This window comes from Hylaeus volcanicus, chromosome 6, assembly GCF_026283585.1.
Source record: "Hylaeus volcanicus isolate JK05 chromosome 6, UHH_iyHylVolc1.0_haploid, whole genome shotgun sequence".
NCBI classification, from domain to species: domain Eukaryota; kingdom Metazoa; phylum Arthropoda; class Insecta; order Hymenoptera; family Colletidae; genus Hylaeus; species Hylaeus volcanicus.
Window position 1 is genome coordinate 19,395,434 of NC_071981.1, and position 24,948 is coordinate 19,420,381.

A 24,948-nucleotide genomic window follows, 5' to 3' on the forward strand; every position below is an offset into this window, starting at 1 on the left:
TCGTTACATTTATTTCCCGCGAACGAAGAAAATAACAAGATCCGGAAAACTCGTGGAAACCTGTTCCCGATGTCCGTCGATCCGATTTTTCTGAAACGGGAGAGGCACTTGGCCACATGCGAACGTCGCCGCGACGTTTACTGGATTCTAGATACTCCCTCGAGACCGCGTCTCGTCTTTCTCGAAGCGATTAGCGTCGAAAACGTACGTGTCATCGTTATGTCACACGCGGCTTAATATGTATGACGGGGCCTGTTTACAAGAAACGTATTTCACTTCCTTTTCGCTTTTATTCGGACGCTCGCAGCAGAACAAGGCTGGCCACTTTCGACGTTTCACTTCTGTTACGGTCATTCCGCGACCGACCTTAATTAATATCAAACGAATTTCGCTTGGCAAAACGGACAAGCAAACACGGATTTCGTTCGTTTACTTTTCTTTCAGCGGGATCGGTTTGTAAATTCGGACGCATTTATATCCCTGCTTAAATAATGGGTGCGCGTTAGAGGGCCCCCGTTCGGATGGACGCGAAAGTTGTTCCGAACCCCGATTGCCTGACTTGGTTAACCTCGAGTTTTTTTTTCCGTTCGAACCCAGCACGTAGCTTCATTTAGATATTAACCCTTTGCAGACCTATGCCAAGCGAGGCTCGACAAAAATATACTGAAATCAGAACCAGCCTGGTCTGCAAAGGGTTAAAATAAAATGTTTTTCAAATGAGATGTTTTAATACGAAATTGTCGATGCAAATGTGAACCATTTTTGCTTGGCACTGGGAGCAGTAAACATTGGTAACTCGTTGAGAAACGTTATCGAGTGAAGGGCTGAGAGTCATGGTGATGCAAGTAAAAAAAAAAAAGGAATGAAAAATCGAGCCAACCATAATTTCACATAGCTTTCTTGTCGAACCGTGAAATTTGATTAATTAGAGGTCTGAGAGTACGCCATAGTGATGTAAGCGAAGAAAAATAAAAATTCGTGCTGGCCATGATTTCACGTAGCTTTTTTGCGAGAATGTGAAATCATGTTGCAGTCTTCTTTTTTCAATAGATTCACGAGGCAGTTTATAATCACCTCTATTGTCCAACGATACGATATTCTCCTTTAAACTTGAAGAATCATCGCGTAGAGAGCACGAATTCTCGTTTTTTTGTTCCCGTAATTAGTCGTATCCATTAACTCGAGCATCGCAATTTTCTGTTAGCGTTTTCTACTATCTTATTTTCTAGTACCATTCCTAATGTCGGTTTCTAACGCCACGTTGACGTCTATCGCTAATAGTAATGGGACACGCGTTTTGTTCACCTTTTTAGGCTGGATTTCCAATGCGTTTCACTTTCTTCGCCACACATAATCGCGTCGATGTATCCGATAGACGGCTTTCGGAGGCGGTTAATGGCAGCACGTACAAAACGATTCGACACGGGCAACTTTAATACCGCGCCAGGCCAAGTCGATCGGTTCTAACGATTGTTTGCCAATCAACTTTCGTGCAATAACGTGGTTAACTTGTCACGCGTGCCTCTGGCTCGATAAAGATTGATAACATTCTTTCTTTCGCGTGGCCATTGACGTTGCACTTTGATTTTTCTTTTCATCTTTGTAATCTTGAAAACATTACGTAATTGGAATTAGATAGTTACCATATCAACATTTTACTTTTTGTTTTGAAAGAACCATTTCACTAGAAATAGTTTTCTTCGCATATTTTATTTTGTTAAATTGCGTTTGTATAATAAAAAAAAGTTGTTTTGTGTAACTGTAATACCGACATATATAATATCGTTACAACGAGTTTCGTTTAATTTTACATCCCTAGTACGGTGTGTATGAACTAATACGATATTGTTTACGCAAAAGTAAATTGTAAACTATACTCAAATATTCCGCCACGTGGCGTCATCTTCAATCTTCCAACGTACGAACGTTTCCAGCTGTTGATGCTTTCTATTCAAACCTCCGTTCTTATCGACCCGAACGTCGGTTAACCACACTCGAGTTCATTTAAATGTTAAATAGGCAATGAAATAACGAACTCGGTATCCCTTTGCAATTAAAATCTTGCGTATTATTTGTCGCGTAAGAATAAATCCTATAAAAACATAATTTCTTTGAGTTTATACCAAACGGAAATCAAAGTTCATCGTATTCGTTAATATAAATTTAGTTTATACTTCAAATTGCAACGTTTGTAAAGGATCGAAGACTATTTCAGATTCTTATTCGTTACTCCAAAATTTGTATTCAGGTAAGAATTTTTGCCGCGTTTGGTTGTATCGAGTGCCTGATAAAATAAACTTTGAATCGATAACGATGCAAGTACGTTTCGTTCGGTCGCTCTCGTAAACGCTTCGGGTACTTTCGAGAGTATGTTCTCGTGTAAACCTTTCTAAAAACATAGATCCCCTCAGTTGTTGTAAACAGCCACGTATCTATGCTGAAAACGTTTACTTGCGCGTACTAGTAGGGGCAAGGCCATTTTTTTCAATGAATCGACCAGTTCCACCACAGACAGCCACGAACGTGTTCTGAGATCATGGCGCTCCTCGTGAGAATCGCCAAGTGCGAGGTACGTTTAAATTCGCAATAAACGTTTTCATTCGAATTTCGCAGTCTCGTTCGTAGAATAAATTACTGGCAAGTGTATCGAATGCATCCTGATTGAATTTAAACGTTCATTGTCACGCAAACGTGTGTGTATGGACTCGATCTCTCGATTTCTTCATATTTATGAGATCTGAATTAACGATGACGTATCTATCACTGATAAATTGACAGACTAACGTAAAGTTAGGATCTCAGGAGTGTAATTTAATTTTGATGTATCAGACTTGTCAGACGTCCATTTTGAATCGTCCACATGCCGGTAATAATTCATAATTGAAGATAATCTTAACACGTGTGATGCCATCTATCACGTTCGTACTTAAAAATATACATATTTATGAACTGTTGATATACTTACAATAGAAATACAATTCAAATGGACCATATAGATGTAGATTGCTTGAATCTCTACGTCTCACGCATTAGCGCATATATTATCAGCAAATTCTCTTATCATCGATGTTGCGTTAACTGTAAAATGCTCCTATGTTATACAATGTGTTTCGTTCATCTTGGTCGTCTTAATAAGTTAGTTAATTTTCTTTTAATTTTGCAGAGGAAAAATGATTTATATGGAATTAATGTAATTCTCTTTGTCGATTAATAAATAGACTCGTCCCAGGTCATATTAAGTTTGCGAGTTTATAAACTCACAGGCCAAAAATTGAATTTATTTAGTATCGTAATAAATCTTCGTTCCAATTGATTCTATTACAAAATTGACGAACCAGTAGAGCTCGTAAAGGGGAATGCCATTATCAATCCGACGTAATGGAGCTTGTACACATTGAATCGATTGTCCGACCGAAGCATCGTGTCAAAGCGACGTTTACCGCGCGCGGAGAAACAGTTGATCTTTGCGGGGCTGCTTATGGTCTTTTTGTGCTCCGAAAATCGGAGCAATTGAATGAATTCTTTATTCGAACTCCTCGAAATAAGCAGCGTCCGTGATTCCAATCGATCGAGTACCTTTTCATATTCAACGACCTACTTATATTTTACCGATTGCGATGGATGGCGATCGGGGAAAATTAACAGAGACGAATAGGTCTTGCGGACTAATGGATAGGCTGAAAATAGTACAAGATGAGCACGGGAATGAAGAACTCGATAGCAAAATTACCAAAATAAACCGTGACGACGAGGGAAACTAATTGGAACATTGTTAAAATTTAGATAATGCTAATTCTCGAAGGGAAATATGTTAAAAAGTTAAGGAAGAAGCATAATTGTATTATGATTTGTTTCTCACGGGAACGTGCGCGATATTTAAATTTGTTGATTCGGTATTCTTTAGCATTCTCAAGCCTGACATTTTAACCTTACGGATCATTTGCATTACAGTTTGAAATAATTGTAATTGTAAATAGTATGATAAATAAAAGGTCATGGATTTCACTGTTATACAGATAAAAAGGTACTCGACATAATTGAATTATTTATTGGAGTGTTAAAGTTCGATCGTAAATACACAAAGATTCAAGCGTAGAGTTTGTTTAAATCGTTTCCACGCGTGTATCGATTAATGTAGAATCCATTTATTTTGTTTGTGTAACGTTAATTGGATGATATTTTAGGCGCGACTTACCATAAGGACATACAGCAGTAGCGTACCGACAGTTAAGATGTACATTGACGGCCAATTCGTAGGTAATTATATTATTGTTATAAAAATTGATTACAAAATCTCGATGAACGAATAAGCATCGAAGGATGACGTCAAATACGTCAAATACGTCATGAAAAAAGAACATCTATCGTCGAGATACTCGGAGGAAATGTTTCATTGATAATGGAATTGAAATAAACCGATTACACTTTGGAAACAATGCGCAGATAAAGGAACTTCATTTTAGAAGTCGGTCGTGCTTCTAGGTAAAAGCAAGTTTAATGTACCAATTAAGATGACTGCACTTTGGCTCAGAAAACGAATAAATAGACATCAATCTTATAACACAAAAAGAACCTTTCTCTTTCTAATTGCCGAGAGGTTTCAATTTGTTCCAGAATCGAAAGCCACAGAGTTCACGGATGTCCACGATCCAGCAACAAACCAGCTTTTATGTCGCACTCCAAAATGCACCAAAGAAGAAATGGAGACGGCCGTGCGAAGCGCCAAAAAAGCTTACGAGCAGTGGAAAGACACTAGTGTGCTCACCAGACAAACTTTGATGCTCAAGTACCAAGCACTTATACGCGAGCACTCGGTAGGCTCTTCGACAAATTAAGAACTGTTTTTTTTTTCGCGAAGCAATGTAACGCAACATTGATAAATTACTTTAAATGCTATTACCTTTTTTCTAGAAAGAAATCGCAAAAAATCTAGTCCAGGAAAATGGGAAAACAATGGCGGATGCCGAGGGAGATGTTCTTCGAGGGCTTCGTAAGTGTCGCTATATAAACATTAACCCTTTGGGTGTCAAAAATGTATATTAAATGTATAACAAATAAATTTTTGCCAACGGTTTCTCGATTTACGTTGTAGAGGTGGTCGACGCCTGCACCGCGATTCCGATTCTTCAGATGGGCGAGAGCATGCCAAACATTGCCACGGACATGGACACGATCTCCTACAGGATTCCTCTTGGTGTAACTGCCTCCATTTGTCCATTCAATTTCCCTGCGATGATACCCCTTTGGTCGTTTCCCGTATCGGTGGCGTGCGGGAACGCGACCATTTTGAAACCGTCGGAGCGTGTACCAGGAGCTTCGATGATCCTTGCCGATCTCTTCGCTAAGGCTGGTGCTCCGCCAGGGTTGTTGAATGTGATTCATGGTCAGCACGCGGCTGTTACCTTTATTTGCGAGCATCCAGACATTAAAGCAGTTTCTTTCGTTGGTTCCGATCAAGCGGTAAGTCGCATCGATGAAAATCCATTCGTGTTTGTCGCATTGAGAACCACACTATCATGCGAGAGGATGTCAGTTCAATCGAGAAAAATAAGAACTCAAAGGATTAAGAACGTTTACATTTTGAGGCTTTCGAGCTCTATAGGGTACGCTAAAGGGTACGAATACTTATGGGACTGACTGTATATAGATATAGAATCTAGAATCTAGAATCTAGACATCTAGAAATATTTTTTAAAGTACAATACCACTTATATCAAGCCCTCGTGATACAGAAATGAACTTTTGATCGTACGCCAACTAAAGCTCGACTCGATCTTTGCTTTTCCAGGGAAAGTACATCTACAAACAGAGCAGTGCCCACGGGAAACGCGTGCAATGTAATATGGGGGCGAAGAACCATTGCGTCGTTATGCCAGACGCGAACAAGAACAAAACTATTTCTCAGATCGTGGGTGCTGCTTTTGGGGCGGCTGGTCAAAGGTGTATGGCCCTTTCCGTCGCCATATTCGTCGGGAAATCAAAGGATTGGGTGCCAGAATTGGTGGAGGCCGCGAAGAGGTTAAAGGTCAATGCTGGACACATACCTGGCACAGACCTTGGACCAGTTATATCGCCACAGTCGAAGCAGAGGATATGCGATCTGGTCGAGTCGGGGCTGAAAGAGGGTGCCACGTTGAGTCTCGATGGCAGGGGACTGGTTGTCAGTGGATTCGAGAAAGGAAACTTTGTTGGACCAACGGTGCTGACAAATGTTCAGGTATATATTATTCGATATTTTTTATTATTCATGTTGTTGGACTTGCATGAGGTTTCATTATATTAAAAACAACACAGCTTTGCTAAAAATAATGTAATTAAAAAAACAGAAAATAAAGTACACGGTAACAAGTTCCATGTTATGAGATCGCAACACGTTTCTTAACGAACACCACGTTTCCTGTAAAAGCTATGATATCAACCGAAAAGACATTACCAAAAACTATATTTAAGAGCTACAAACTTGTTGGACGATTATACTCTAACACATGTTATATTAATATATCATTATACGTGTTTTAGCCTTCGATGCAGTGTTACACAGAGGAAATCTTCGGACCTGTTCTTTCGTGTTTATTCGTCGATACCATGGACGAGGCTATTAACATCATTAATAAGAATCCTTACGGGAATGGAACTGCTGTATTTACGACGAACGGTGCAACAGCGAGAGCATTTACGAACAGGATCGAGGCCGGGCAAATTGGTATAAACGTTCCAATCCCAGTGCCGTTGCCAATGTTCAGTTTCACGGGAAACAAGGGATCTTTCTTGGGAGATAATCACTTTTATGGGAAAAACGTAAGTAATACTATTGTTGACCTATTCCCTGATCATACCTTTTATTTAACCAGCGATGTGTTTTTAGGGCGTCAATTTCCACACGCAAACAAAAACGGTAACGCAATTGTGGAGGTCTGGGGACGCAACCGACATTGATTCCTCGACAGCCATGCCGACTATGCAATAAAGTTGACGTTTTTTTATTCCCTCGAAAAATTGTTCCTATCGAATAATGAAAAACCGGTTCTGAGCTTGCAAGATTAGCAACCGTGTCGAGGAGACAAGCTAGGGTAAAAGCTTTTCCTGCGAGAACGAAGATGCATAAGTTCCTGACAATACGTGAATAATAATGTCTTCCATTAGTCCGAAAAGTCTTCCTAGAATGTTTAAATAACTATATTTTGTAATAAAATAATAAAACACTATGGAGCTGAATATCGTTATTCGTATTTATTAAGAGAAATAAAAGTATCTCTCTCTAATTTTTCATAAAATGTTATAACGCTTATCGCATTTAAGCGATCATTTGAATTCAATTTCAAAGTTGTTTCTTGGCACAATTCTTGCCCTATGTGTCTTACCACTATTACCTCCCTGGAACCACGCCAACCCTGAGTGGAATCTTTAATTGCGTTAATCCGAATAGCTTTTTGTCGAAAGTTTCAATTATATCGAAGTTCAAATCCGTTTGCAAATTTTATATAAATCTCGATCCATCTTCGGATTACATTCCTCTGTGCTTAAACGAAATAAATTCATTATAAAACCGTAACGTAGTAAGAATTGCAAACACCGTGCCTCATCCTCGTCGGAGCTATGACCATCGGGACTCTGATTTTCATCCCTATTTCCTTAAAGTGCCACCTACGGTCACACGATCACCTTCCGGTATCTTTACCTAATCCTAAACAGAAGCCCAGGAGGGAAAGTTCAAGGTCGACGAGTGCTAAAACGTCCTTGAACCCATATTGGTACCTCGCAACCCCTGTCAACATTCAAACGGTGACGGATTTCCGGAAGCTACCTATGGCGTTTGCGCGCTACGACCACCACCCCCTGACGAGCCGCGTCTGCGTACTCTTTCGGTGAATTTCTCTCACAGGGGAGGTTCTGTCTGTCCCGGATTGTCGTGTTCGTTCGACAGAGCAGGCTGCCGGAAGTGGAAACGGAGAATAGCAACCCCTTCAGTTGTTCACATATCGTGAGTACCTGTTCATCGTCACATGCCACTTCAGCCACGACACTTCAGTATTTTTCGTCTTCCTTGCCAATTCTGATCGCCTTGCGAATCAACGTTTACCCAATACTGTCGTTTGTTTGCAGATTACGATTCATTCGCGTTGCTATTGTTTTCCACGAGATCCCATAGACGTCTGGCTCTGATCTTTTATTTGGCGAACAGTAAGACTCGTTTCGATAGTATTTTCGTCCTGATTTCTACCCGTCTTGGTGTCTCACCCTGTTCACGATTAGCTGGAGTTAAACCCTTCGCGTTCGTTGTATCAAAAAATTTGTATTGTTACCATAGTGTCAGGTGCGCGTTGTTATTTTATGGATTACTTTTCAGGGTTGGTACATTACTTGTAATCCTGTCCAGTGCGATTTTTCAACGGAATGTTAAACAGTCGTAAAATTAATTTCTTCATATCCGGTTTAATCCTTTTTTCGTTTGCAATTTTATCGTATGTGTGATAAAAAGATTGATTCGCTTTGAAAACAGAAAGTGACGTTTATGCAGGAATGGACACGAAGGGGTTAACCTTTGCTTAAGCTCAGGTGTTGTCTATGCGTATGGTACGTTGGTTCGTTCGTGATTTAACATTTACAGACGAAAATCGAAAATCGATCCACCTCGTAGGAAAATGTCGAGGTCTATTGTCGCTTCTTTTCGTCGACCATCCTCGACCTTTGCAAATTTTAAGAACACGTCGTCCTCGCTGTGACATTCTATGGCAGACCAGCGAGATTAATTTTTCCTCTTCAATTTCTTCTCTGTCCACTTTTTCGTGTTTGTGTTTGATGCACTTTCGATATGTTTCGATACATCTCCAGTTGCTGGATTCCCAGAAAAATACACGACTGAATCGTTGCACAGTTGTTGTCCATTGTCGAGTGCATAAGCGTGGCGTGTTAGGATTAGAACAGTTGCCATGTATCCAGTTTAAAAATTCCCTTGATAGTCTTCTAATGGATGTAATAATTGACTTGTTGATAAAATTCTATATGCCACGCACTGTATGAAATAAGAATGAAAATAGTAAGATCTCCTTAGTTAGCTGCGAAAAAGTTTTAAAAAATGTGTCCTCACGCAGCTATTTCTCTATCAGTCCTTTCAGACCTGCCGTCCACAATTGAGGACACAGAAGACTCATACATTACCGACACTATCGTTTAGGGCGAATGTCCTTATTCGTGCGCGTGAAGAAAGACCAGTTTTCCTCGAAAACTACACTATTAGGATTTTTTTTCCATAGTAATTTTAATCCAAAATATTAAATCACATTAGTACGAGAAAACAAAAATCAGGTCTGAAAGGGTTAGCCTGACATCCACGATTCATCTCTTCTCGCAATCCACCAAAGTACCCAAAACACATCCGACTCTCCCCTTCGTTTAATTATTCGTCACAGGATAAGGTTTAAAGAAGCTCGTTAACTACAAGTCACTCGATTCCTCCAACAGGTTTATTAATTATGTACAAAACAGTACGGAAGGGCGATGCCAGCCTGCAGTATACAATTCTGCCGCAAACGGACCAGCTCACCGCGTCGGGGTTCCCTCAGGGATACAGCAAATCGCGACCAAGGATCATCAAATACACCATGGGCACGTTGATGGTCCTCATGATCCTCTCGTGCGTGGCGACGCCGTTTCTGATGAACCAGGACGATCAGAGCCTGTTCGCCAGTACTATCCTCGCGATGGGCCGCGTTGGTCACAACACAGCGTTTAGAAACGCGTCGAGGAGTCAGGGTGAAAACGTGGGCGGCAACAGGAGCAGGAGCAGGCTCTCGGACACGATGGCGATGGCGTCGACGGAGGCCTACAGGAAGCAGGACGTCGAAGTTGGCATGACTTCAGCGTTAGGGGTCCTGAAGCCGGACGAACTGGAGACTGAGAACTTAACGGCCACAGGTGAGAAACTTCTAATCAATTTACTACATCAACACGTTGACTGTCGTACTGACCACTGCCGATCACTACTCCAAACTCGTAGTGTATCTCCATAAGGCTCGCTACTAGTAGTTTGGTACTCGAAAACTTTTGAATCGAGTTACCGCTGCTACCAATGTTATAAAATAATAATAATAGTGACTCGGTGAACTAAGGGGTATTTCTGTTCTTTTTTACGTTATTCTTCAAACAATGAATGCATTGTTCCGATCATTTTTCTTTGAAATGTATAGCCTTGTCAGCTTTTATTAATAATAAAAAGGCGAAATGTTTACGGACCCAATTAAAGCAACGAGGTTTGCATGGAGTAGTGTCTCATTTTAATTACAAGAACGACTGTTATGCAATTTGTCTCGTAACACACATGCACAGTGAGTCATTCCTGTTGCAGTAAATGCGTTACATAAACATTCCACAAACACAATAAAGTCGAATAAATACACGGGAATGCTTTCGAATGGAAATATTAAATAAAAAAAAATTGTGACTGAGAGTAATTTTAGCGCTGAGCCCGTACATTTATTTACGTTGCTCGTGCGATGTTGAAACGGCTATTTTGGAAAATTTTTGTCATTTATTAATTCCACCAGGTCGCTCATGCGTGACATGTAAATTATAACACAATGGCTGTAGGAATAACAATGAGAATTTCGAAATTAAAATTACTCGAGTAACATGCGAAATGAACTATTTTTGATGGTATTAATACAACTGTGAAAAAAGTACGAGACGGTAATTTTCTCATTCGGTTAAATTAAATTCGAAGAATGTTGGCCTATTTCTCGGATTTATATGGAACAGAGGATCGAAGAGAAGAGGTACGTTTTCTTCTGATATTTATGTCTCTTTGTTTCGTATACTTTGATCGAAGGAAGTTTTGCATTTCTCTTAGTAAATGCGTTGTAAAGGAACTCGACGTACATTTTAAAAGAGGAACAAATAACGTTGGAAGAAGACTTTAGAGTTACAGAAGCAAAACCCTTTTCCTGTCTCGAATATTTACTATAAAAATCAGTACATGATTTACGTAGATGCTGAAAAGCTTTTTTACACGGAATCCATCGTTTCCTTTTTCTTTAGCTGTCCTTAATATTTCCGTTAAGTTCTTAGTTTTATATTTTCTCCAGCGAAAAGTAATATAGTATAATATGGCATAACGTGATACTTTCGAAAACTCGATCGCCAGGTAATGACTTTAAATTTTTGACAAAAAATATTAAATGTGTAATACTATTGTCATACAAGGAATTAGCGCGAGTACGTAGAAATTTTTGCAAAAAGTTGAATTAAAGCGGATTTTAATAAACGAATATTCCTTGAATAGTACGAGTGAAGATCAAAAGTTCTGAAATATTAAACCAAGAAAATTAATCATATTGCTGTCATTTTTCCGTTACAATCTCTTAATTCCATTTTCCGCTACTCTGACATATTTCCGAGCACAGGTATTTCTTGTTGCTTACTATTTTCCATATTTAATTGAACCGATGTTTCGTTTAAAATCCCAGGTGATCGCGGCTTGGCACCTAAAATTACTTAAATCGAAAACGGATATTCCCGACGGGCTAAAAAAAGAATTTTAATCTCGAAGAAGGTGATCGATGCAATCTCTCTTCCGGATCACTGTAGGATTTCCATCTTTATTCTTCTCTCACTGGTGTGCTCGAAGCCCTCTGTAGTTATCAATGATAAACATCGGCATCGTCGATGCCTCACCCGATATTACCACGTATTACTCAAATATCCTTGATTTAATTATCTTGAAAGACAAATCACAAGATATGCAACGCGAGTGAAAATGGTTTGCTCTTCTCGACACTAGATTCGTTCAAAATTATACCGTACGAATTCATACTCCGGAAAATGAAATTTTAAATACCGAAGAGAAAAGTATAATTTATTCGCTAAACCTTCCGCTGCCACGGAAACCCGTTAAGGGAACTTACAATGAATGCTAAAGTTGTTTTTTTAAGCTTTTCATTCGCGTTTTACCATACCAACACGAAGCAAAAGTTGAATACCAATTATTTTAAATTTCTATTTTCATCGAACATTGAAGTTTTAATTACTGTCGCGTTGTCCGGCTGTAGAACGAAAAGTTGGAAACGAAAATGAAGGAAATTATTTTTCGAAACCTCCTTTCGGCAGCGATCGATCGAATATAAAGAAGTACTAAATATTTATTGTCGCGTTTCTCGCTTAAATATCCTCAACATGTTTAATTCTACGAATACCATCACGTTGCTTACACGTTCTTCGTGTTCGCAGACGCTGTCGCGAGCAGTACACGACGTTTTCAAATCACCACGGAAGCGCCGCCCAGCCTTCGGCAGACATCGTCGTCCGTCACGCTTCCGTCGACTTCGTTTTCGTCTTCGACGACCCTCAAGGTACTAGCGAGCACGTCGACGGAGGTCCCCGCGACGCTCGCCAATTCGCAGAAGAAGGAGAGGATGCCCAGAGTGACCTTGAAGCTCAGGGAGAACGAAACGATACCACAGATGTACATGAAGGCCGGGATAGCCTCGTACAAGAAAGGCAACATCACCACGAGCGTCCTGGCGCATGGCCTAAGTTTGGAGGGGCTGATTTTCAAGACCCCGGAGGGAACGATAAAACCTTGGCCACAGAAGTGGTTCTTCACCGATCCCTCATCGGACTTCCAGTGGAAGGTAGGTGCAGTTTTAGATTCTATGGACCGCGGTGTAGATCAACACGTTGTCTGTCACGCATCGACGTCGACACCTATTATTCTTCGCTCGTCGTGACTCCATCGCTGCTTATTCTCGGAATAGTCTGCGTAGTGGTCAATGCTCTGAGCCTTGCCATCTACGTAATAGTGCTCATTAGCCATGAAACCGACCGGTGTTTAGATACCATCGATACATTGACACCCGATGATTGATTCTCTTGTCTGTCCTGTCTCTCCAGCTATTGATGAAATGATTACCTATGGCTTCAGACGTATCGAGACGTATCAATTACTAGTTCGATATCAGTTTACAATTCCTATCAGGAATCGAACAAGCGACAATGTTGCTATTGACGCAAACCGATTGCTTCTCGGTTGTCGCATCGTTATTATTATTGGCAACGAACTGACAAACCTCCTGACAAACTCTCGCCGGAACGAACTTTTTAAACGAAAAAGTTCATTTACAAACGAATTTGTAAATTGGTATTATTACGGTTTAGTTCGTAGACGCTTCATTGCCAAGTTATAGCCTTCCGAACTCGCACGTCACACAAAATGATTGGAGGTGGCCTTCTTCGACAAGGATACTAGCTTCGCAGCGTCGAATCGCGGATTATCTTCGACATTGTTATTGTTATCGGTGTCCGATACACATCTACGATTGCTTACCTTGTGTTATCGTGTACAAACGGATTAGAATCGTGTTAACGCGCTTGACATTTCCGGTGCGTACTTATGCTTACGCGATACCTTTTTATCGTGTTAATTAGAAACGATATACTTTTCTACTTAAATCGCGAACTAGTTATTCGCAAATTATGGCGCGAGAGTATATCGAAGTTGAGCGATCTTATATCGTATAATAAACGTATCACAAATTATATGAATAAACGGAGATGGACAGATATTGATTGTTAAGAAGGCAATCGATAAAACGTTCGACAGTAATTGTCCTCGGGATTTCGAAAGAGGTTGACGTATTCTTATCGATCTTATATTCTCCTATTAAACTTACTTCGATAACGTCGCGTCGTGGCCATAGTAACGCACGATGTTTCGATACAGTATTTTAGAAAATAGATTTATCTAGCGAAGTGTACAAGTAACGAGTTCATTTTTCACAAATCCAGGAAAATACTTACCTCGATTCGCCAGGCGAAAGACTTAGGATCCCGTTGCACCAAAGACATCTAAACCGAAGCACTCGGGTCGATCGATAGAAAGAGCATGTTCGTGAACGTGAATCTAAAAGTAGAGACCGGAAACAGTCGGTCTCCTTATTCTTCTTCCACGTTCCTGGCCAGGTCACCATTATCTTTTATCATTCCACCTACGAAACAGACACACTAGAGCGTTTCTTTGCGGATTATTTTTCCCCGTTCGGGTGTTGTCATTCATTTTCAGCTTCCCTGTTATATTTTTATCTCTTAATTTCTTAGCCGGGAAGCACTCCCAAACGCAGCGCAGCGCTGATTATCTGAGCGAGCCCTTTCTTCCATAGTTTTAAAACGAGAAACGAGGACAGCGTCGGCTATACGAGAATTGTCGCAGGGAAGTTTGTAACGATACAAAGCTGTTCGCTTCGGTGGAATGTACCGCCACGACGGGAGAATAATTGTTCATACGCAAGCCCGTATGTACACAAATTAAAGAGTGACGATTCTGCAGTCTCGAGCGAGCCGAAGTTTGGTTCCTTTGTTTCAAACCTGAAAACAATACATTTATATTGCGAAGCCCTACGAATAAGCAACGAAGATGATAATAGCCCGATCGAGTATACAAAGATTTATTGGGTGATAATTGTAGACTTCTCCGTCAGTATAAAACTGCTGTCGATTATCCACGTTGAAATTGGCGAGCAATTTTTTTACAGAGCTCTAAATCATCCTCGTTTCTCTGGATTTACGTAATACTCTTATGCGCCACTTGCAAATGTTTCTCCACGCGGGATATTCTTATGGAAAGCTACGGAGCAGCAGAAAACTAAATTCCTTGAAGCTTTCAGAGGTCGAGTTTTTCTAGTTGAAACGATTATGGTGTTTTATTCGCGGACTTATTAATAACGATGTACCGCGATAGCACCTCGATTATTATCCGCGTGCTCGCCAGCTATGAAAAACTGGCCTACGCGGAGCAGCGTCCAATTTCGCGGATTAAATTAAATTACAATCTACGGTAAATTTGTCTTCTTAAAAGTGATGTAGAAGTTATTTAAATGGGAAGATTACCGTTCGTCTACCGAGCGTCAGACGATCATCGAATCAGAATTTCAAACGGGTTCAGAAGTGAAGATCTCCGAACACGCGATACTCGTGTTCGATTTCAATGGAAATTAAATCTTGCGCCGATTTCCACGGAGAATTTGCGTTAAGCACTCTCGAAAGTAAATTACACTTTGAACAAAGTCTGATTTAAATCACATTATCTCCGATGGATTCGTTTCTCGTTGCGGTTCATGCGCGTGATTAATTGTAAGAGTGTAATTATACCAATAAAACGTTCTCAGATACGAAAGAGTACTTTAATCATAGTTACTGTAAATAACAGTAATTACGTTATTTCGAAAGAGCACGAAGGACTGTTGATTATGGCATTTATAGAGAAATTAATCGGAAATATTTAGGGGATGTTCGATGCTAATTAACTATTAGTAATTATTCGAGAAATAACGATAGCGAACCGACGGTAAATATTAGAGTGTACTCTTTCGATGACGATAAACTGATTTTCCTGTAACGATAATATGGACGATAAGTAATTTATAACGAAGGGAATTTTGTTTCCCGATAGCTGCGCAGGCGTGGAATATTTATTACGAAGTCCTCAATTTAATAAACACCAAGCTTAAAACCGTTATCATACCGAGTTAGTTAACTGGGGCGAAATTTCCGATATTGAGTTTTGTGTCATCACGACGGATCAATTTACTTCGTGCCGGGATAGAATTTAAATACCCATCGTTTCGAACTAAGTAGTACATCTGTTTTTCTGTACTCTCATGCCGTATCGATTGATAAATTACCATGCAACGTAAACTACGGCACATTTATTAACGTATTCGCGACCGGCGGATATTTTACGTTTCTAATACCGAGTACTGACGAAAATAATACAATTCTGAAGCTGGACATCGCAAAGTATCGTTAGGGCGAAGATAAAAATTACAAAATATGTTTTGAAATGTAAATGTTGTCGAATATGTAGTGTATAAAATAAAAAGATTTTCATCATTTGGAATAGATACCAGGAATAGAATTTGAAGTGACGTGAATTCACGTTAACGGTAGCAAAAAGAAGTCTATTTTTATTTAAAGAATACACATTTCTGTATAAATTTTATTTTAAGTAGACGAGGAAGAAAACTAACAGGTATAAATTTGTTCGCAGGGATTGAATCAAATGCCAGTAGCGATTTACGTAGTCCTGGCTGGGCTGGCAACCTTGGCAAGCGTCAGTATGATCCTCATGTTCTACGTGCAACGAAAGTCCACGAGGCGCCAACGTCAGAGCGCCGAGGAACCGGAAGCCGGGGGTCAGGAGGAAGATAAATCTACCCTGCTGGGCGCGGAGTCTCAGGAAATCGAGGAGAAAGAGTAATTGTGATCCTACGACGTGGAAAGCATGTAGCTCGTAAGACTCGCATATTTTTACAACACGTACATCAGTTTGGTATAGGTATCTCGCGCGAAAGTCGAAGGGACGATCATGGAGATATTGGAAACGCCGAATTCCCTACGAGTCTGTTCGATCAAATGCTTGGGACTCTATTTAAGGAATTGATGAGTAGCTATTATCATTTTTAGTACAGTTCTGTTCGGTTTGTAGAGATCGAGGCGCGAATTGTGCGACAGGCGAATATTTACAAAAGTATCGGTGATATTAGGAACCTGTACAGGTCACGATCTTGGTTTATAAGTAGCATGATTTTTACTTTTGATACAAAAAGTACGAAGTAATTTGGGCCAAACGATATTAATAATTTACGTGACGCGATTATTTTCAATCTGTTGCACACGAGTACTCTAACTTAACGTTGCTTTCGAGTTAAACTTTCCGCGATACTATAAGAAACGGCTGTTAAAAAAATTAAATGCTGAGATACTGAATTTCGTAATCTAATAAGATTTTCATCGTGATCAAAGATCGATATATCGAGTCGAAATTTTTCAATGGAGAACGCGACTCGATTTTCTGGGTCGATAAATACGAAGGGATTCGAACAAGTTCTTCGCTGGCACGATTGTAGAAGCTGGTACAGTAGATAGAAATGTTTTTCGTTGCACAAACACGACTGAAACGCGACGCGAAAACTCAGCTAAATAATAAAGAAAGTATAGCTGCTTTCACGTGCTCGAATTTCCAGCTCTTCGCGCGGGTGTACTAACGCATTGTCGTCTGACCAATTTTAAAATGGAGAGAAGATATGTAAATCGTGTTACGCGTTTAGTATATCGTCAGACTACAGTGCGTTGAGTACAAGACTTGTCCCCTCTCGATGTTACCATCGAGTCGATGATCGACGTGTATACATACACTGGCTGTTCTAGTGGATTTGCACAAACCACGAATCAATGTCAGGAAGTCGCAATGATTTTGTATAAGGTGTCTTGCATATCTCTGTACTCTGTACGTGCTGATAGTTGTAGATTTAACGAGAATCTTTGCTACAAACCTGCGCGTCGAAATAAAGCTATATAAATAAGAAGGAGTATATCGTGTACTTCGCTATTTTAAATGATAGGAAGACGTACCGCTTACAAACATTATACGGTTTCGAGGGGGCCAAACGTGGCATCGACGGTCTATCCGTGAAACGCGGATCGCAGGATGTCTCCCTCGAAACGCAGTAAGTTTCATCCAAATCAATCGTTTGGATAATCATTTGAGATGTGATCGCATGAAAAGATTAAAATGGGACATCCTGTATAGCGGTGTGCTCTCTGAAAGCGAACTACCTTGTTTAAAAGTGGACGATTATATCCTGTGGAGACCACTGTATCGCGAGATATAATTTTTAGTGCTTTACACTTCCATTTTCATTCATACAAAATCATTTTTTAAGTAAAGCTTCGGATCCTAGGTTTAGATTAAGATGAATGAGTTATAACGAGGATACGAAAATTCCATATAAAGACTGTGCGTTATTTTAAATATGTATTTTAAGTACGTGTTTTAATGGATAGGTTGAACATTAGAATTTCGCGAGTGAGAAACGTGAGCTGCTTGTTATGCTTCCTTATTACCAGAGACTAACGATTGAATTAGATTTTCCTATAAATCATGTTGTACATTTATGCTAACAAAAGAGAGATGTTTTTATCGTTAATGCGTTTTTACCAAAGATTTAAGAGGAGTCTCTTATTGATTGAGCGTATTTTTTCATTAAGTGAAATAATGCCGTCAGCGAGCGAGAAACTGCAGAAAATTTAGAACATAATTGAAGGAGTACAATACATATGTGTCCTCGGTTACGTTGTATTTTACAAAGCAACGTGTCATTCAGTATTTTTAGAGCAATACATGGAATATGGAAAGGATTATTATTATCATTTTCAACGAATGATTCGATACTTGACCGCAGGATTGTTCAAAATATTGTACGAACAATAATTCATAGAAGTTCCACGACCTCTGTTAACAACTGACAAGAAACTTTATCGGTATATTTCTGTGGAGAAATACATGTTGAATATTTGTTACATAATTTCTTCCATATGTACATACGTAAAATACCGAAAGGTTTTTGATACTCCTATGTAAATATACTGTTGATTTCTTTCAATTGGAATTGTTGATTCACCTACGTTGATAGAAATTTATTTATGAAGATATATATATACACAACCAACGGAAGAATATCCCAATAGCAAACAATTTGATGATATTGCCGAGCGAAATAAAGATTACTTTTTTGTATTTCATTGTTCAGGAACAATTAGGTTGTCCCAGGGAAGCAGATGAATTTCTTGAACGGAAAAATGAACGGAATGTTTCTCTACGATGCGTTTTGTTAAACTTGTACCACGATCAGTAGGAATCGTTGCTCAACCGCTACCGTTTCATTAGATTCGCTGGAAGGTGTTCAAAATTTACTTAAACGATTAAAGAACAATCAAGCGAGCGTTGACGAAAGATTTAATATACTTAGGGAAACACGATGAACCGTAGTGCGTCTAAGTTTAACGAAACGATGCTCCGTAATGCATTTAAAGTAACGTTTAAGGATTAGTCGAAGTAGCGGACGAATCGCGCGACGATATCGATGTTTCTACAACGCGAATTTTTCACGTAACAACGGATCGGCAGAGATGGGCAGAAATGTTTATTTATACACAAACTTCCATTCTTAAATGAAAGATACATAAACGTTCCACCATTACGAGCAATTAAAGATCTAACCAAATAGATTGCCGTTCGAATAAAGTTTCGGCCATCGCTGTGGATCGACCTGTCGCGTATCGACTTTGATCGCGATTCGCCGAGGTGTAGTCGAGCGATTTGTCCAAAATTCTCGTGAAAACGGAGCACGATCGAATTGTTGTTCTTAGCAATCAAACGACGACGCTCCAAATCGATGGCAAACAAAAAGATTTTCAAATGTATTGTAATTTTTACTTTTACAAACGTTCGTTGGTTCTCGAACCAACGGACCGCAAGTATGTATATCGCAGGTAGTAGATACACGTACAATTCCGTACAAAATGAGGGATAAAAAAAAAAAATGGATAGAATGATGTTCGATGTGTTTTCGAGAAAAGAAAATAAAAAGGACTTCATAAGTGACACAATAGTGCTGTAGCTAAAGAGAAAGACGGTTATAGTTTCTATTTTGAAGATTATATTTTTTTAACTTTATTAATTTTTGACTTCCACATACATATATTTATATATATATACATATAATTGTATATACGTACTCGCATAACTATTATATACATATAAATATATATATACATAAATTATAAATATTATTAAGTGGATAATGATATACCGTGCGCAGGGTGAACTCTCTGATAATGGAATTACAAGTACTCGTCGTCTTTTATGATACGAGTATCTAGAAAGTGGACACGCTATCAAACATTTTTCCTATTAGGGTCACAGTTTTGTCGAGACTTTTACGTTACTTCAGCCGTTTCGTTTAAAGAATAATTCGGTCAAACAGAAGGACCACGACGAGACGAATTTAACCGTAGTAAATTTCTATTCGTATCATCGAATACAATGAATGTATTTGCAACTCCATTCTCGGGCGTCTCACTTTGTATATCCGTGTATGTGTTTCAGAACGTGGCCGTGTAACGCATGAAATCGCAAAGATTATTTTGTGGTACTATATCGTAATAATTGTAGAATCGTCGGTATTGTTTGTACAAATGTACATTACTTTGAAATAGCAATTACAGTCGAACGGAGAATCAAAGAAAACAAGTTGAGATATCGGCGAGCAAAATTCATCGACGATGTGTCCGTCGCTAGCGTACGTCGAACAATGTGACTCATATCTACTTCGATACAACAATTTTGCCTTTGAGCCTTCGAGGTTCGCGCCGCAAAAACGTTGACCTATCGATTCAATCTGTACCTGGATTATAAAACGGATGGCGCTTCTACACGGTAAACGATGTGTCGTATAAAAGGTACACGAGAAATCAATTTATTTAACGAGTAGTGGAGCGAATAAACTCGCAAGATAGGAAGAACGCGCGCGACAAAGCGTTAAAGCCCGTTCGAGAACGATGCTTCTGCGTAATCCGTACGATATGCAAATGTAAGAGCCAACGTTACGAACGTGAATTTCCGATTATTCCGGTGATAACACGTTCGGATAAAATTTCAGCCGGATTAATACGGCTCGAAACCGATGATGCGAACCCTGGTATTTATCAACAAAAGCACAATGCACAATTGATTTCCGTTACACGGCTTGTCGCATTAGCTAGCTTAGGTAGGCAAAACAATTCTGTGTACATATACTATTAACATTGTAATGTATGTGTCGAGAATCACGATAAGGATTACCAATCGTGGTGCGTTTACTATTGAGAATTGAATTGTTAACTCGAGTTGAAAGTGAAATAGCTCACGCCTAATTAGGGCCTCTAAGTGTATACAAACAAATAAAATATTGAGAATAAGAGCTTGTAATTTCGTCATTGAGAATCCTGAGTCAACAAAAACCGATTCGTCTTAATCTTTTCCGACTTATTATTGTTTGCGAAACAACCGCGGAATATTTCGATGAAAGGAATGCCTCGCGGGAATGAGAAACAATTATTTCAACACGACGTTGCGTGTACACCTTGAACTAAGATGTTTTTCCAAGAGAGAATCATAATTATTTACACACCTCATTGATATATACTAGTTCGTGCTCCCTCTAGATAAGATAAATTTTAAAAAGGGAGCTCGTCCAGAATGTTTGTAAGTTTATATATATGTGTTAACCGTATCTGTCCTGTCATTAGTTTAGTCTGCTTTGAGATACGTGTCGAAGTACCTTCCTGTATCTGTCGAAGTTTATAGTGGAGTTAAACCTGTGATATGATTGCCATGGCTTGGTGCAAAATATTATCGATAATTGCAGTACTGATTGGAGTTCTTTGCAACGATAGCAAGATCTTCGGTTCTGCTGTTAACGTTGGTCACCAGAATGCAACACCTACAATTGCTGCTATGTTGACGAAACCAGCCAGTCGAACTTACAACTGTTTCCTGAAAAATAACGTCATTTGCAACGTGTTCGAGTCTCAAAAGAGTGCTGAAGCGATCATTGGGCTACAGGGTGTCCCGAAGAATGGACCACAAGTTGAAGAGATCGCTAGAAGCTACTCCACTTTGAAGGTACAAGAGTACAACGAAACTCACTTCGTCTCAGAAATCAGATGGACCATCGACGATAAAGCGTCCATTGTCGATACTATAAACGTGTTTTTATCGAACAGCGATTACGTTGAGAGACAACCTATACAAAGGTCCGTATTAAATTTGGTATGCTCGCATCGAGTCGATAATCATAATTCTAAAAGAGAACAAGCAGTCGATCAGGACGTAGGCACTGTAAGATTTAATTGCTACATCGAAGCTGATTTTATAAAGGATCTACTATACGGATCGCGAGGATTGGGAGTCCTCGTGTCCACTTTGAAAATGATCGGACACAGTCGCGTGGTTCATCAAGTCGCCGATATTTCCCTTCACGACTCTGTCATGCAAATTGCCAATTTCCACGGGTTCGTTTCGAATCCTCCAAGCAGAGCAAAGCTGTGCCAGATGAGGACGAATACCAAGTGTGGGCCAGTAATGTACGAGCCCCAGAGCGTGGAAGGATTCAAAGAGTTTCCACATGGTCGACATAGTCCACCAGACGGCAAGATTGCCAGCGCTAATAATCCCAATTTTAATAATCTGGACGAGTATGGATCAGGACGGTGGGTCCCTGTAAAATTTCCCGATATCGGCTGCTACAGTAGAACTCACGTTTACTTCAATCTCACCTGGTACTTCACCGCCACCCATTCTTCCGAAGATATCAGGGTATACCTAAGCAACGAGAAATACACGTCAGAGGAACCACTGTCGAGGCGCCATCTTGATCTCACCCCGATTTGCTCGATGCCATTTTATGGACGATATCCGCCAACGCCATTGACGATACCATGCCCGATCACGTTTGAAAAGTACCGCAAATTGCTCAGGTTCAAGGAGGTGCTGTTATTAAACGTGTGGAATATTCGTGACACCGCCTTCGCGTTTTACCAAGTTGTCGATCTTAAACCACTTACCAACGAACATATAACGTATAAATGTCGATGAAACTCCTTAAACTTTTGCAGTTAGGTTCTGTTGTTTTAGAAGATCGGTGCGCATCGTTGAAATTTACGAGAGAGATTAAGATTGCTTTTCTCGGAAAGTTGCAAATAAAGACGAAAGAAAATTATTCATCGAATCGAATGAAACGCAAACGGCTAAACAAGCGTGGCGATAAGATTGTATTCTTAGTAGATATTTATTGTGTTCTTATTACTTATCAAACCTAAGCTCGGATTCGTATAAACGCAAGACCGTTCGCCAGCGTCTGACTCGATTTCTTTCGTAGTAGCTTTAGCATGGAACCCGTTGAAGCAGGTTGAACCAGCTGCTTTTCAAGTCTGTATCCTATTTTCCGAGCGTAACACACTCTATCCAGTAACATTTAGTGAAAGCACAACTCTTTGTATTTATTCTACTTACTTCTAAGATTCTGACTAATTCTGAAATTATTTTAGATGTTTAATTTAAGGAAAAACATATTTCTACATATTTCTGATGGAAGAATAATACGTTAGATACGATAAATAAATTTCGCCTTGGCTTTTTCTTACTTTGGCATGCGCGTTTCCTTTGATCATGGTAGTCCTTACGCATTTGAATATGTCTATCGAGTTCCTGGTGGTCCTCTCCAGAGCAAACTATTTATCATCCCGATGTAAGAAAGGACGACGAGCTCTGATCCGAGGGCGGACCATGTCGACGTGCTCTTCTTAGGTAATCGTGCACGGCATAACTGAGAGGTCATATTACGCCTCAACTAGAGATTTGTGGTGCCGACCCACCCATCTTCATTCGATGAACAATGCAGGACTATCGATAATGCCGCGAACGGCTTTCGATCATTTCGTAATATCATTTGCCTTGAATAAAAATAAGCTGTCTTAAGAAACTAGGATTTCTCACGGCCGTCAGATTTTTACGTTACTTGCAATACCGAACTTTATTTATGCGCGCGTCTTCTGGCAGCATCGAGTCGCTTGAAAAAAAAAACTTGTCCACGTCTAACCGTGACGTATCGGTTCTTTTCTGATTTAATTTCTTGGAATTAGAGATGCGAAAGGGTAGTCATCGTGATCTTTTCGCAACTGCGATAAAAGTGTAAAAATTCTCGGGAGAAGAATTCAGATACTTCGCAGGGAAGAATCAAATTAATCGATCACATTACCTACTAAAGGGTACTTGAATTTCAAATACCAACCGAGGTAACAATTGTGGAATTAATTCACACGTACAAAGAGACGTTTTCCTACGCAAATGGCAAAACATAATCGCGCATCCAGAGGTATGCATAAAAATATGTATATGACGGCACATATGGCATGTAGAAATACCAACGAAGGATGGGCAATCGTTTCAGGTGAAAGAAATGAAAGATGATCCTAACTGCTTTATCAAGTAGTTCGAGAAGACGTGTGCAGATCCGAGGGCGGATTATTGCACTATTCTTAAATAACCCCACACAGTTGGCATAACTGTGGTTTGTAATTCCATGGGATCGCTTACCGCTTCATCCTATACTCGAGCAGCTTATGATATGCGTCACAGATGAATCTGCATATTCGGAGTGACTTGTTTAAAAAATCTGTCGTGCAATTCAACTTGACATTCAACGTGCACGGGCACGTTGAACGAGGGTATCCCAATCTCGGTTCGATTAAAAAATAAATGCACAAAATCGAGCTTCACGTTTGAATATTCAGTTGTACATAACACTTTGAGGAAGTACCTTCATCCTCGGCATATTTCTACACCGAGGAAGGAAGCCGTGCCCATCTAGGACGTTTATATCTTCCTCTCTACCAATCCTTCGCGCCTCCACACGATTTTGTTCTCGCCAAGGGTATATCGAATGATAGTATCGAATAATGATATAGTGTCAGCGTAGAATAATGATATACCATTCGCAATGATGGTAGTATCCGAGACAAACCTTGATTTCGATCTTATATTTTCACGCGAGTAATTGTTATCGTTCAACTCCCCAAAGCTACAGTGTCGTATTAAATGAGAAGCTCCTGAAAAATGCATAAAATTGGAGAAGCTATGAAAACATTCCGTTCCCACTCGAAGGGTTGATTATTTCATTTCATTCGACTCTGCAAAGGAAGGCTGTACAATGTATCAAGGACGGCTAATAGCAAGTTCCTGTGTCAAAATATCGATAGAAAAGGAGAACGCATCGGTGTTGTACCTACGTAGGGAATGTCGCAAGGATCGCCGATGCGGTGCAGTGAATCGTTGCATCGTGCATCCTGCTCGTAACAGACAGCTAGTGAAAGGAATACGCCCTGTGATGATCCGTGGCAAATCCGGCGATCTGAATCCTGTGTCGAGGTCGCCGCGGTCTGCGTCTTACGAGACATTGCAAAGCTCGCGACCTAATGACTGCTATTCGATGGCCTCCTGCCGTAATGTTAAACTTCTTATCTGTCGAGGGTAAACGATGATACAGCTAAACACACGAGTACTCGCGCGAGCGAGAGAAT

The 24,948-nt window shown here is 39.9% G+C and overlaps 2 protein-coding genes across 4 annotated transcripts; both read left to right on the forward strand.

Moving 5' to 3' along the window:
- The first annotated feature begins 2,427 nt into the window (after positions 1-2,427).
- Positions 2,428-7,215, forward strand: LOC128877776 (probable methylmalonate-semialdehyde dehydrogenase [acylating], mitochondrial). Of its 2 annotated transcripts, XM_054125276.1 has the most exons (8): positions 2,485-2,569; positions 4,185-4,257; positions 4,615-4,814; positions 4,912-4,990; positions 5,093-5,460; positions 5,789-6,217; positions 6,520-6,798; positions 6,866-7,215. In XM_054125276.1, exons 1-8 carry the CDS (start codon positions 2,537-2,539, stop codon positions 6,965-6,967), a joined length of 1,563 nt encoding a protein of 520 aa, XP_053981251.1. In that variant the 5' UTR covers positions 2,485-2,536; the 3' UTR covers positions 6,968-7,215. The 2 variants fall into 2 exon arrangements, with proteins under 2 accessions (XP_053981252.1, XP_053981251.1); XM_054125277.1 differs by lacking the exon at positions 4,185-4,257 and having other exon boundaries at positions 2,428-2,569.
- A 661-nt stretch (positions 7,216-7,876) lies between these two features.
- On the forward strand, positions 7,877-20,779 carry LOC128878392 (uncharacterized). Of its 2 annotated transcripts, XM_054126549.1 has the most exons (5): positions 8,023-8,028; positions 8,104-8,181; positions 9,463-9,915; positions 12,223-12,626; positions 16,037-20,779. In XM_054126549.1, the coding sequence occupies exons 3-5, from the start codon at positions 9,474-9,476 to the stop codon at positions 16,244-16,246; spliced, it is 1,056 nt and encodes a 351-aa protein (XP_053982524.1). In that variant the 5' UTR covers positions 8,023-8,028; positions 8,104-8,181; positions 9,463-9,473; the 3' UTR covers positions 16,247-20,779. The 2 variants fall into 2 exon arrangements, with proteins under 2 accessions (XP_053982523.1, XP_053982524.1); XM_054126548.1 differs by lacking the exons at positions 8,023-8,028; positions 8,104-8,181 and adding an exon at positions 7,877-7,981.
- The last annotated feature ends 4,169 nt before the right edge of the window (positions 20,780-24,948 follow it).